Consider the following 14,479-nt stretch of genomic DNA (forward strand, 5'->3'; position numbering starts at 1 on the left):
GCTGCGCAGTCACCGTCGTCTGTGTGACTACATCTCCCGAAATGCATTTCAGCGTCGCAAGCGATTCGTCAGTCGGCCGGGCCTCATCCCGGCATGCATCGGTCTTTGAGCAGCCTTGTGGCCAGAGCGGGAATTTGAGGCTGACAGCAGCTTGCGTTGAAATTCCCTACTTCGGACTCCGAGATCATAAAGATTCGAATGCTGCGCTGGGGGTGGGCATGGAGCAGGTAGGGCTAGAAGAATCAGCCATACACAGGTGTTTGCTCATTCACCAGTGCCTGGCTTTGCCCTGGAACTAGATACCTCAGAGTCGGCCCTGCGCCTAATGAAATAACAGATACAATAGCATGTGATGAGGAGGACCACACGGGAAGCCATGGCTACGGCTACCGCCCAGCCGGCGCTTCCATTTCTCATTTCTAAATCCTACTCTTGTCTGTCACGGGAGAGTCACTGACGGTGAAGAAACGGTCTAAGGAGTTGAACCAGGTCCCCGCGGATGCCTGCCGCCCTCCGCACTCGAATTCCCCTGCGCAGGGCTTTGGGCGCTGGACTCTATGGGGAGAAGGGTTGGGCAGAGGCTTACGGAGCCGTGTTCCCAAGTGAGACAGTTGGTGGGCAGGGAAGGGAAGAGCCTTGGGAGCAAGATTGCAAAGGCCAAGAGGATGAGGGATAAAATGAGGCATTTGAATTTCCTGGGCCGTCAAGGAAATACCTTTTTTTTTTTTTTTTTTTTTTTTTTTGAGAGGGAGTTTCGCTCTTGACTCCCAGACTGTAGTGCAATGGCCCGATCTCGGCTTGCCATAACCTCCGCCTCCCGGGTTCAAGCGATTCTCCTGTCTCAACCTCCTGAGTAGCTGGGATCACAGGCATGCGCCACCACGCCCAGCTAATTTTGTATTTTTAGTGGAGATGGGTTTTTCCATGTTGGTCAGGCTGGCCTTGAACTCCTGACCTCAGGTAATCCGCCCGCCTCGGCCTTCCAAAGTGCTGGGATTACAGGCGTGAGCCACCGCGCCTGGCCGGAAGAAGCTCTTTTAAGACAGACCTAGCCTGGGCAACATGGCGAAACCCCGTCTCGATAAATACAAAAAATTAGCCGGGCGTGCTGGCTGGTGCCTTTGGTTCCAGCTACGAAGGAGGCTGAGGCTGGAGAATCGCTGGAGCCGTGAAGGAGATTGCGGTGAGCCGAGATAGCAGCACCACGGCGCGCCAACGTGGGCAACAGAGCAACACTCTGTCTAAAAAAAAAAAAAAAAAAAGACTGACTCAGTGCTGGTACACAACCATGCGTTGAAAGAATGGGCAAATGAAGCAACTTTTAAAAATTTTTGAATGGTTAAATTTTTTTATAAGCATAGCTCTAGGAAGGAGGGAGGTCAGTGAAATCAAACTGTCGACAAGTTTAAAGTAACTGGCGAGACATTGGGAAACTAGATAGTGAAGCATCCACTTTTAACCTGTCACTATTTGAAATAAAGTTATCAGGGATAGCCGCGCGCGGTGGCTCACGCCTGTCATCCCAGCACTTTGGGAGGCCGAGGCTAGCGGATCCCGAGATCAAGAGATCTAGACCATCCTGGCTAACACGGTGAAACCCAGTCTCTACTAAAAATACAAAACATTAGCCGGGCGTGGTGGCGGGTGCCTTTAGTCCCAGCTACTCGGGAGGCTGAGGCAGGAGAATGGCGTAACCCCGGGCGGAGCTTGCAGTGAGCTGAGATCCGGCCACTGCACTCCAGCCTGGGCGACAGAGCGAGACTCCGTCTCAAAAAGAAAAAAAAAAAAAGTAAACTTATCAGGGATAAAGAGAGAACCCTTTATTACAAAAAGGGGTCAATTCTCCAAGAAAACAACACCCCCCCAAAAGAAAAGCCATAATCTATCACTATTTGATTAATAACTTTTCCCAAACCATCAGGAATTTTAGTCAAATTGGGTACCTATTTGGGTAATGTTTTTTTCCTAGCAAAGTTTATCATTAGCCAATATTACGTTTTTAGTTCAGATATGGAATAGGTATCTCAAATTTAATATGACTCCAGTTCCCAAACCTTGCCCCTTTGTTTCAGTTAAACATGATCCTGTTTGCTCAAACTTAATACAAACCTAGATGTCTCCATTTTTCTCTGATTTCTCTCTGTCATCCCTGGAATTTGAGACCAGCTTGGCCAACATAGTGAAACCCCGTCTCTACTAAAAATACAAAAATTAGTTAGGCGTGGTGGCCCATGCCTGTAATCCCAGCTACTTGGGAGGCTGAGGCAGATAATTGCTTGAACCCAGGAGGGTGGAGGTTGCGGTGAGCTGAGATGGCGCCACTGCACTCTAGCCTGGGTGTGACCCACCGCGCCGGGCCTTATGATTCTATTTATATGAAATGTCCAGAGACGGAGTTTCGTCATTTTTACCAGGGTGGTCTCAAACTCCTGACCTCAGGTGATCCACCCGCCTTGGCCTCCCAAAGTGCTGGGATTACAGATGTGAGCCACCGCGCCCGAACTTTTTTTTTTTTTTTTAAGGAACAGGGTTCTCACTATTTTGCTCAGGCTGGCCTTGAACTCCTGGGCTGATGCAACCCTCCAGCCTCAGCCTTCCAAAGTGCTGGAATTATAGGCAGGAGCCACTGCCCAGCTTCCTAAGCATGTTTTCAGGGTTCATTCATGTTGTAGCATGTATCAGTACTTTTCTCCTTTTTATGACTGAACAAAAGTCCATTGTATGGACTTTTTATTTTGAGACGATCAAGCGATTCTTCTGCCTCAACCTCCAGGGTAGCTGGGATTACAGGCATGTGCCACCATGCCCAGCTAATTTTGTATTTTTAGTAGAGATGGGGTTTCTCCATGTTGGTCAGGCTGGTCTGGAACTCCTGACCTCAGGTGATCCGCCCGCCTTGGCCTCCCAAAGTGCTGGCATTACCAGGCATGAGCCACCACGCCTGGCCCTTTGCCCATATTAATTTTTTTATTTTTTCTTGCTCTGTCAGTCATCCAGGCTGGAGTGCAGTGGCATGATCTTGGCTCAGTGCAACATCTGCCTTCTGGATTCAAGCGATCCCGTGCTTCATCCTCCTCAATAGCTGGGATCACAGGAGCATGCCACACCTGGCTAATTTTTGTGTGGTTTTTTTAGTAGAGTCAGGGTTTCGCCATGTTGGCCAGACTGGTCTCGAACTCCTGACCTCAGGTGATCCACCCGCCTCAGCCTCCCAAAGTGCTGGGATTACAGGGGTAAGCCACCATGCCTGGCCCTTTGCCCATTTTTAAATTGAACTGTCTTTTTGTTGTTGAGTTGTAAGAATTCTTTGTGTATGTCTGATTCCTTTTATTAGATACACTATTGGGAAATGTTTTTTCCCATTCTACGGGTTGTCTTTTATTTCCTTAATAGTTTCCTTTGATGCACAAAAGTTAATTTTGATGAAGTCCCAAATAATTTTTTTCTTTTGTGGCTCATGCTTTTAGTGTCACATCTAAGAATCATCAGATCAAAGGTCATAAAGATGTATGTACACCCAGGTTTTTGTTTTCTTCTAAGAGTTTTATAGTTTTGACTTTTTTTTTTTCCCCCAGAGACAAGGTCTCGCTCCGTCCCCCATGCTGGAGTGCATTGATGCGATCTGGCTCACTGCAGCCTCGAACTCTTGGGCTCAAGGCATCCTCCCACCTTGACCTCCCAAAGTAGTGGGATTGCAGGTGTGAGACACTGTGCCCAACCAGTTTTAGCTGTTATATTTAGGTCTTTGATCCATTTAATTTTTATATGTGGTGTAAGAGTCCTACACATGCTTTTGCATGTGGTTATCCAGTTGTCCCAGCACCATTTACTGGAAAAATCTTTTCTTTTTTAAATGGTCAAAGAAACCCACAACTTTTTTCTTTGAATGGTCTTGACAGTGTTGTGTGTATCTTCCCTGGATCGTGGTTCAAACAAATAAAAAGAACCAAATACTGATTACTGAAATGAAAAAATACAAGAATTGGGTGGGCGTGATGGCTCACACCTGTAATACCAACACTTTGGGAAGCCAAGGTGGGCAGATTGCTTGAGCCCAGGTATTTGAGAGTTTGAGACCAGCCTGGGCAACATGGTAAAATCCCATTTCTACAAAAAATACAAAAATTAGCCAGGCATGGTGGCATGTGCCTGTAGTCCCAGCTGTTTGAGGCTGAAGTGAGAGGATCATTTGAACCCAGGGAGGTTGAGGCTGCAGTGACCCATGATTATGCCACTGCACTCTAACCTGGGCAACAGATTGAGACCCCCATCTCAAAAAAAGAAAAAGAAAAATACAACCACCAAAATTTAAAACCTAATGGATAGGTTAAACAGTTGGAAGTAGTGAATTAAAAAATAAGTCAGGGCCGGTCATAGTGGCTCATGCCTGTAATCCCAGCCCTTTGGGAGGCTGAGGCAGGTGGATCACAAGGTCAGGAGTTCGAGACCAGCCTGGCCAACATAGTGAAACCCTGTCTCTACTAAAAATACAAAAATTAGCCAGGCGTGGTGGTACATGCCTGTAATCCCAGCTACTCGGGAGGCTGAGGCAGATAAATTGCTTGAACCCAGGAGGCGGAGGTTGCAGTGAGTGGAGATCGTGCCACTTCACTCCAGCCTGGGCATCAGAGCAAGACTCTGTCTCAAAAATAAAAATAAATAAATAAATAAATAAAAAAATAAGTCAGAAAAAATTGAGAATGCAGGGACCAAAAAAAAAAAAAAAAAAGAGAAGACATGGAAGAGTGGAAATGTCCATTATACATTATGCATTTAATCAGAGTTCCAAAAGGTGGCAGACAAAACGTTTGAAACGATAATGGCTAGCAAGTATTCAGAAGTGAAGAAAGCTACTGATCCAGTTTTTTGTTTTGTTTTTTTTTTTTGAGACAGAGTCTCGCTTTGTTGCTCAGGCTGGAGTGCAATGGCGCAGTCTCAGCTCACTGCAACCTCTGCTTCCCGGGTTCAAGCGATTCTCCTGCCTCAGCCCCCCAAGTAGCTGGGACTACAGTTGTGTGCCACCATACCCAGCTGATTTTTGTATTTTTAGTAGAGATGGGGGTTCAGTATGTTGGCCAGTCTGGTCTTGAACTCCTGACTTTGCGATCTGCCTGCCTCAGCCTCCCAAAGTGCTGGGATTACAGGCGTGAATCACCACGCCTGGCTTTGTTTTGTTGTTGTTGGAGACGGAGTCTCATTCTGTCGCCCAGGCTAGAATGCAGTGGCAGGATCTCGGCTCACTGCCACCTCTGCTTCCCAGGTTCAAACAATTCTCCAGCCTCAGCTTTCTGAGTAGCTGGGATTACAGGCAGGCGCCTGTTATTTTTTAATTTTTTAGTAGAGGTGGGGGTTTCACCATATTGGCCAGGCTGGTCTGGAACTCCTGGCCTCGTGATCCGCCCGCCTTGGCCTCCCAAAGTGCTGCGATTATAGCGGTGAGCCACTGCGCCCAGCCCTGATCCACAGTTTTAAGAATCTTAAATAGGATAAATTCAGATACCCATACCTAGGAACATCTTAGTTAATACAGATGGAACAAGGTTAGCCTGAAGGTAGTAACTGTTGAAGCTGTGTGATGGATTCACTCATGGAGTTCATTAGGCTGTTATCTAATTTTGTAAATGATTAAAGATTTGCATAATGAAGTTTTTCAAAAGAGTAAGGATGAAATAAAGATCCTTTTTTCCTGACAGAAACTGTCACCCCCAAAGCTGGCTGTAATTGAGTTATTGCTCTTCACTGGTCTCTGGGCCCTTTCACATGTCATCTTAGGGTCAGAGAACCACAGCTTCACACTTATCATTACAGGATGAAGGTACTGCTGCAGGACTACTTAATATCTTAAGTAAAGTACCAAAGGCCAGGGACTATACTCACAGAAGCACTTCCCTTCTGAGAAACAGTGATGGGACTGTAGCAAAGTGGTTGCAATCCACACCTTCAAAGAGTAACACTCAGGCAGGGTGCGGTGGCTCCCGCCTGTAATCCTAGCACTTTGGGAGGCTGAGGTGGGTGGATCACTTGAGGTCAGGAATTCGAGACCAGCCTGGAAAACATGGCAAAACCCCATCTCTACTAAAAATACAAAAATTACTCGGGCTTGGTTGCGCATGTCTGTAGTTCCAGCTACTCAGGAGGCTGAGGCAGGAGAATTGCTTTGACCCAGGAGATGGAGGGTGCAGTGAGCTGAGATGTTGCCACTGTACTCCAGGCATGGGAGACAGAATGAGACTCTCTCAAAAAAAAAAAAAAAAAAAAAAAGTAACAGAAGTCAGAATCTCTATTTGAACATTTTTAGGGGCAACTGACAGGTTAGTTCTGAAATTGAGGATTATTAAACCTAATAAACTCCTGGGTGAGATGGAAAGAACATCAAGATTGAGCTCGTAGCAAAGTCTGGAACCAAAAATGTTAGTATATACTGTCAACAAGGAAAGAAATGATAGCAGAGTTCTTTTATTCCAGAAATATTTTAATACAATCATAGTACAGTTATGAAGTCACATTCAATCCACTGAATATATTCAGGGTATTAATAAAAATATTATACATCTTTATTCACTACCTTAATATAATTAAAGTATTTGGTTCTTATAGATGAGACTAATTACCATATTCATTCATATATGCACTGCTAGTCAAACAACATGGCAATAAATTTATAGATTATGATAGTGGGGGTTCAGTCCTTTTTGATCTGAAGTCTAAGTTTCAAAAGTGAATGTTTTCTTTTTTAAATGCCACAATATTTGAATTCTAGAAATAGGCAACTAATTTAAGGCAAGATACTGAAACTTTTATACAACTTTAATTTGAAAAAAGAAATCAAAGATCATACATGCCTTAACATTTAGATACCTATAGATTCATATAAAGGCAGTAATAAAAATATCAGTGCAAGTTCTACATTGGGTTCCTCAGTAGAGAAAATAATAGGTTCTTTGAGTGAACCATTATCTTCAAATCCCAAAACACTGGCAAGAAGAAATAATTCTTCTGATGCAGGACAACATGCAGCATAATTATTTTTAGTCAATAAAGGTGAGTATAAAATATTGTGATTATACGTAAAAATTAGTGTCTTGGTCAGTTTGTTAAACTTTTGTTTTTCAGATTTACTTTAATGTCAGCTTTTAAAAAATGCTTAAAAATCCAACTAATTTAAAATTGATTGACAGTAGTAGTGCAAAGAGGCTCCCCTCTTTTTTTATTTTTTGGTATGGGCTGAAGATTAGCATTTCATAAAGAAATAAACTATATGTAAAATGTATGTGTGTTTGAATGAGTAAAGAAGGCACAAAATGAGTTAAATTAAGATAAAACATTACCACTTATTCTGAACTCTTAACAGTACAGTATTATATATACTTTTAGATATGAATCCAGATTTCTTATAATGGAAGTGACAGGACATTTTTTAGCTCTATTATTTGTGCTAAAAGACACTGTCACAATAGACTGCAAAAAGGCAGTACATGTTGAGTCTAATTAACGATGACCTCTACCAAGACAGTTTTTGTTTGTTTTTAAATTACAGTGGCTAAGTGATAACTGGTGGAATGGAATTAAGTCTCAAAAGCTTAAGTGAAAATTACTAGCACATTTGCATTTGCAAAGGTACTTACACACTTTGAGGAAATGTTAATGATCTGTGGAAAAAGCAAATGGCGGTGCTTTGATCTGCATTTTAATTAACTTATTAAATAGACAACACATTTTAACATTAAAAAAAGACATTCGTATACCATACTCATGGGTTTAACTACATATGGACCATTAGTGTTAGGCACCAAAAATTTCAAGTTTTTCCCCCACCCCGTCCCACTGATATATTACCAACTTTTCTATTTCTTCCCTGTAGGTATCACCATTTACATTAAACATTTGTGCAGTTCATAAAAATTCTGTTCTGGGCAACTGAATTGGCGATTGTCCTTTTTCTCTTGGTATTCTTTATTGCATATTTTGTCAGTTTTCTCACAGCAACCTGACTGGTACAATTTCTATTACCATTTTTAAAGTATCTGAATTTCTACTCTAACCATGAGAGTTATTATTATATATATCCAAATTAACAAAATTGTGTCTGAAATTAGTAACTAATAAAAATAAATCTTACTCTTTTTTCTTTTTTTTTTAAGACGGAGTTTCGCTCTTGTCACCCAGGCAGTGACTGAGTTCAAGCGATTCTCCTGCCTTAGCCCTCCGAGTCGCTGGGATTACAGTTGCCCGCCACCACCCACGCCTGGCTAATTTTTGTGTGGAGATGGGGTTTCGCCACATTGGCCAGGCTGGTCTGAAACTCCTGACCTCAGGTGATCCGCCCACCTTGGCCTCCCAAAATGTTGGGATTACAGGCATGAGCCACCGCGCCCGGCCGAATCTTACTCTTACTGGTTACTGTAGAATAATTTCAGTCCTGTCCCTTATGATTCTGAATCCTATTATATAAAGGAAAATAACTTTTCACGTGAATGTAAAATGTTTACACATGTAAGTAAGACAGTTTACAAGACAAACTGGTCTACGTAGACAAAGGTCTATATTAAAGTTCAATCTGGACCCTAGAATTCTTGTCATGGGCCTCTTGTGAAGAGTCTGCCCTACTCAGGAATGGGCACATGGGTTAACAATTTTCACTTATTTACTGAGGGAGTGGAGTATAGATGTAGGGAGGTGAAATTACCACTCCTGGGAATAAATGTAGGATTTTAATGGAATTATGGAATTTATTGTGCAATCACATTGATGAGTCTTATTCAGGTATTCGGCAACAAAAACGTAAATGAATTAACCATTTAAATAACTAATTCATACATCAGAAGTAAAGGATATTTTGTGGGAAAAACATTAGTACATGTACATAATTTCTTGTCTTTAGTAAGCGGAAAGTGAGTGAAACCTATGTACTAATTATTTATCAAACCAGGAAAAAAATCAGAAATGAAGTGCCAGGGAAGCATATAAAGTTAAGGCACCATTATTTACAACATCAGTGATTGGCACTTATTCTGAAAAAGGCTTTAAAGACATGAATAAAAAGCAGTATTATGTTTTTCCCTACTTCTATAAACTACTTAGTAGTTCTTAACATAGCTATCTATTATTTGTGCTTTGTTTTTCAGCTCCATGAATAGCAGCTGGATTTTATGGTAACATCCTGCATTTTTCCTTTACTTTGGTGTTTGTGAACATTACACAGTGGTAAAGGCTATAAAAGGTGCATAACAGGAAAACACATATGCTCTGTCTCCTTATAGAAAACAATGCAAAATAGGTGGCTGAACTGACACAGTACTGTCTCAGAGTCTTTTTCAGGGATTAGTATATATTAAGTTTAGGGTTTGTAGCATTCTGTATAATGACTTTAAAACAGCAATGGCTTCCAAAAATTCAAAAAGGTTAGTTATGTGACTGTTGGTCCAACAGATGTATTGAAATGCAGCAAGTATATTTAATTTTATAAGTTCTGTCCAAGTATAAAAATACTGTACAAAATTAACAAGTGTGTGTGTGTCTGTGTGTGTGTGCATGTATGCATGCACGTTTATAACTGTTCTTACTTCCAAAGCTCAGCCATTCACTAGTTTACAAGTATGTTGCTGCAGTCAGCTGATACCATTTAACCGTCTCTTTGCTCAAGTTGAAATCTTTCAAAGGCAGGGTTACTCCACCCAAGAAAAAATTTTCCCGCAGAGATTCTGCACTGAGTACACTTAGTTGAAGTTCTCGCTGTCTTAGGGTTTCTTTGCTATATCCACTGTATACAAGCTACAACAAAGGAAAAAAGAAACAGTAAATCACAAATTAAAGTTTGTTTGGTTTCTTGGAACATTTCAAGTGAAAACATGTGACAATATTAGCCAAAGAGTGACCATAATTTTGTAGAGATGGAATTTCATCATGTTGCCCAGGCTGGTCTCAAACTCCTGAGCTCAAGTGATGCACCCACCTCGGCCTCCCAAACTGCTAGAATTACAGGCAGGAGCCACTGCGCCTGGCCTTAAAATGTTTTAAAATTTAAAATCTCAAAACAATGGACACAGAGAGGGTAACAACACACACTGGGGCCTGTTGGGGGATGGGATGGGGGGAAGGAAAGCATTAGGAAAAATAGCTAATGCATGCTGGGCTTAGTACCTAGGTGATGGGTTGACAGGTGTGCAAACCACGATGGTACATTTAACTATGTAACAAACTTGCATATCCTGCTCATGTACCTCAGAACTTAAAAATTAAAATTAAAAAAAAACTCAATAAACCAAGGTAACTTCTAGAAATGATTTTAACTTACCATTTCATTGAATGTCGGATTCCTCGTTTTTCGTGAAATTTTGGTTTTACGTTTGGATGTTTTGTGGTTATCTGGAAGTAGGTATGTTTTGACATATGGATTTGGGTCAGCTCCATCTTCAGTAACCTAAAAAGAAAAACAGTCCCTTAATAGTAATGCTTCCTACCAAGGTAAGGGTTTCCTCTATAACCATCATTCTTTGTAATCACTCACAAGATCTTTGATGTGCATCACCATGATGAAAAGAGTACCATTTCGGTAAGAGATGGATAATTTCACAGCTCCTCCTATTTGGCCTGGAGTAGGACTGAAGGAACCTGCATCTGAAAATACAAATATTTTCATCTTTATTTATTTGTTGTAGTGGTTCAAGCTGCAATAAAAGGATTTTTGCTGTATTTTCAAGACTGTCACATGTGGGGTACATAGAAGGGAGGGGAAAAAAGAGTAAACAACCTGGTAGGTCATTGATTTATACTTCTTTAGTAATCACATCTATTAGGAAAGTTATATTTATTCAGAAATAGACTGGCTTAGAAAGAATACTCTCCTCCCATTCTCAGACTACAGCTAGTAAGCCTGCTGTCATTCTACCACATTCATTGAGCAGTTACAGACTTGCAGATCATGAGTTACCAATAAAGAGAAAAAAAATAATCTCACCTGCAGACCTAGCTATTCCTTCAGCTTTCTCATCACGAAGTAAAGGGTGGAAGAAAGTACAAACAAGATCACACTAAGAATAAAGAGAAAACAATTCATTAGTTTAAATATTATGTAACACAAAAGGTATAAGATGTTATTACTTCTCATTTAGTAAGGTTACCTCTGCTACATCCATTGAAGCATTCATCAAACTCTGTAAGTAACTGTTTAACTCAATTTTCCTTTTGGCTGCTACATCTTTTATGTGTGTTCTTCCTAGAACCATCCTATTAGGAAAGCTACAAAAGAACAACAAAAACAAGTGGGATTTGAATAAGTACAATATTTCTTTAGAAATACACTTTTTTTATATATACTTAAAGACAAAGTAGTCTTAATCCATTACAAAGTAATATTTTGTGGCCGGGCGTGGTGACTCATGGCGTTTGGGAGGCCAAGGCAGGTGGATCACTTGAGGTCAGGAGTGTAAAACCAGGTTGGCCAACATGATGAAACCCTATCTCTACTAAAAATACAAAAATTAGCGTGCTGATGCCTATAATCAGATGCCAATAATCCCAGCTACTCGGGAGGCTGAGGCAGAAGAATCATTTGAACCTGGGAAGTGGAAGTTGCAGTGAGCAGAGATTGCTTACACTCCAGCCTGGGTGATAGAGCAAGACTCCATCTCAAAATAAAATAAAATAAGTAATTTTTTGTGATTTCTCTTCAAAGTATTGCAGATGACATAGTTTAGTTACCCATTATCCTTTGATGAGCATTGGTTGAAAAGGTATGTGTTGATTTCCTATACTTATTATTATTAGCTTGGTGCAAAAGTAACTGTGGTTTTTGACATTAAAAGTAATGGCAAAAAACGCAATTACTTTTGCACCTATCTAATACTTATTTTCTACTATTTCTTCTCAAGTTATAATCACTCAAATATTTTATCCAGATCTGATCCCTTAAAAAAAAAAATCACTACTCAATCAGCCATAACTATTATATATACACCAGTAAAATCCACAAATAATAACGTAAGGCCTAAGTAAGGTGCTGAAAGGATAATCTTAATTCCACTTATTTTGGTAGCAGTGGAAAAATGAAACTGTACATGGAAACAAACTCTAATACCCACTTCACCTCCTCCTTACTTTTGAAATCTAGTCTGAAGAAAATATGAACAACTCGACACAGGAAATCTACTGGTCATTGAGCTACATTAAAACTGAAGACTCCCAAAGGGTATCTGATACAAAACTAAGATTTTGATTGACAGTCTTGATGGTGTTTGCTTCAGTTACTTATTTTTTTTGAGACGGAGTCTCACTCTGTTGCCCAGGCTGGAGTGCAGTGGCAAGATCTCAGCTCACTGCAAGCTCCACCTCCTGGGTTCACGTCATTCTCCTGCCTCAGTCTCCTGAGTAGCTGGCATTACAGGCGCCTGCCACCACGCCCGGCTAATTTTTTGTATTTTTTAGGAGAGACGGTGTTCTTCATGTTAGCCAGAATGGTCTTGATCTCCTGACCTCATGATCTGCCCACCTTGGCCTCCCAAAATGCTGGGATTACAGGCTTGAGCCACTGCCCATGGCCATGCTTCAGTTTTTTTTATCAGAGGAGCTCAGTATGGCCCATGATAGATTATTTCTGCACTGATTTAGCATATGACTTTTTTTTTTTCTTTTTTTTGAGACAGGGTCTCACTCTGTTGCCCAGGCTGTAGTGCAGTGATGTGATCTTGGCTCACTGCAACCTCAACATCCTGGTATCTATCAATCCTCTCACTTCAGCCTCCCAAGTAGCTGGGACTTCAGACATGTGCCACCAGCCCAGCTAATTTTTGTGTTTTTTATAGAGATGGGGTTTCGCCATGGTGCCCAGGCCAGTCTCGAACTCCTGGACTCAAGCTATCTCCCCACCTCTAACTCCCAAAGTGCTGGGATTATAAGTGTGTGAGCCACTATGCGTGGCCGCATATGACTTTTTTCAAAACCAAGATACCAAATTACTATTTTGTGTTGCTTATTATGGTAGAGACAGCAAAGTTAAAGCTTAACAAAAGTTAGAAGTCTAGAAAATCTCATATTTTAACATCCTGATCATTTATTCATTCAACAAAAACTTATAGTTCCTTGTTTATGTCTACTTTTGTATTAGGTCCTTGTGATACAAAGGAAAATAAGCCACACATGGCTGATAATATCTTACTAAGTGTTAACACAAAGCTTTCCACCTACATTTGATAACAAGTTGTTTCCTACAAAAAGGATTAATGTACAAGGATGGATACATACCCTGGTAACTTCCAAAGTGGAAAAATAATACTGAGCTTATTGTGAAGTTCCTGAAATTCGTCAAATGTTCGGAAGACAAATGATGGTTCAATCTGCCCTTCCCTCAAAATTCGGACTACATAAATCTGAAAAGAAATCACACCATAAACACATAAAATTTATATTTAAAACCTTTCTAGGCCGGGCACGGTGGCTCATGCCTGTAATCCCAGCACTTTGGGAGGCCAATGTGGGTGGATCAGCTGAGGTCAGGAGTTTGAGACCAGCCTGGCCAACACAGTAAAAGCACGCATGTCTCTACTAAAAATACAAAAATTAGCTGGGCATGGTGGTGCATGCCTGTAATCCCAGCTACTTGGGAGGCTGAGGCAGGCAAATCACTTGAACCTAGGAGGGAGAGGTTGCAGTGAACCGAGATGGCACCACTGTACTCTAGTCTGAGCAACAGAGCGAGACTCCGGGTCAAAAAAACAAAACAAAAAAAACTTCTTTCCTATATTGATCTTAGGTAAAAGACCAAGAAGCAATAAAACCTCCTTTCCTGACAGAAAAGAAATTTATAGCTTAATTTTTCTATGTAGTTCAAGTACTTTTATCTTGGTAATATATATGTCAACAATAGGAAAAAGCAAATACAAGTCATTGTATTTATAGCACATCTAACTACATTTTAAGAGTGATCATAACCATCCTAAGATATATAAACTAGAACTTAAAAGTGTAAGCTAGGCACAGTTGCTCATGCCTATAATCCTAGCACTTTGAGGGGCCAAGGTGAGAGGATCACTTCAGCCCTGGAGTTAGAGACCAGCCTGTGCAACATAGTAAGGTTCTGTTTCTATAAAAAAATATAAAAATTAGCCAGCTGTGGTGGCACATGCCTGTAGCCCCAGCTACTTGTATAGTTAACATGGGACGATCAACTCAGCCCAGGTGTCAAGGCTACAGTGAGCCAAGCCAGCCAAATGAGCCAAGATTGCATCACTGCACTCCAGCAAGGGTAACGGATCGAGACCGTTTCTCAAAAAGTAAAAATAAAAATAGTCCAGGTGGCCAGGCGCAGTGGTTCATGCCTGTAATCCCAGCACTCTGGGAGGCCGAGGCGGGTGGATCATGAGGTCAGGAGATTGAGACCATCCTGGCTAACACGGTGAAACCCCGTTTCTACTAAAAGAAAAAAAAAAAAAAAAAAGTTAGTCGGGGCGTGGTGACGGGCGCCTGTAGTCCCAGCTACTTGGGA

At 41.3% G+C, this 14,479-nt stretch overlaps 1 protein-coding gene across 4 annotated transcripts in view; it reads right to left on the bottom strand.

The window, feature by feature from the left end:
- Positions 1 to 6,440: 6,440 nt before the first annotated feature.
- The window catches only part of PIK3C2A (phosphatidylinositol-4-phosphate 3-kinase catalytic subunit type 2 alpha), a 117,163-nt gene continuing 109,124 nt past the window's right edge, over positions 6,441 to 14,479 (bottom strand). For 3 of the 4 annotated variants that reach the window (XM_021925999.2, XM_021925997.2, XM_021926000.2), the window contains 6 exons: positions 13,240 to 13,364; positions 11,121 to 11,238; positions 10,958 to 11,030; positions 10,508 to 10,617; positions 10,295 to 10,420; positions 6,441 to 9,771 (listed from right to left, as the gene is read on the bottom strand). In XM_021925999.2, coding sequence (XP_021781691.2) covers positions 9,589 to 9,771; positions 10,295 to 10,420; positions 10,508 to 10,617; positions 10,958 to 11,030; positions 11,121 to 11,238; positions 13,240 to 13,364 — 735 coding nt within the window. In that variant the 3' untranslated portion in view covers positions 6,441 to 9,588. The remainder of the gene's footprint in view (positions 9,772 to 10,294; positions 10,421 to 10,507; positions 10,618 to 10,957; positions 11,031 to 11,120; positions 11,239 to 13,239; positions 13,365 to 14,479) is intronic. The other variant, XM_021925998.2, reaches the window with a different exon arrangement.

The sequence above is a fragment of the Papio anubis genome, chromosome 12 (assembly GCF_008728515.1).
Source record: "Papio anubis isolate 15944 chromosome 12, Panubis1.0, whole genome shotgun sequence".
NCBI classification, from domain to species: domain Eukaryota; kingdom Metazoa; phylum Chordata; class Mammalia; order Primates; family Cercopithecidae; genus Papio; species Papio anubis.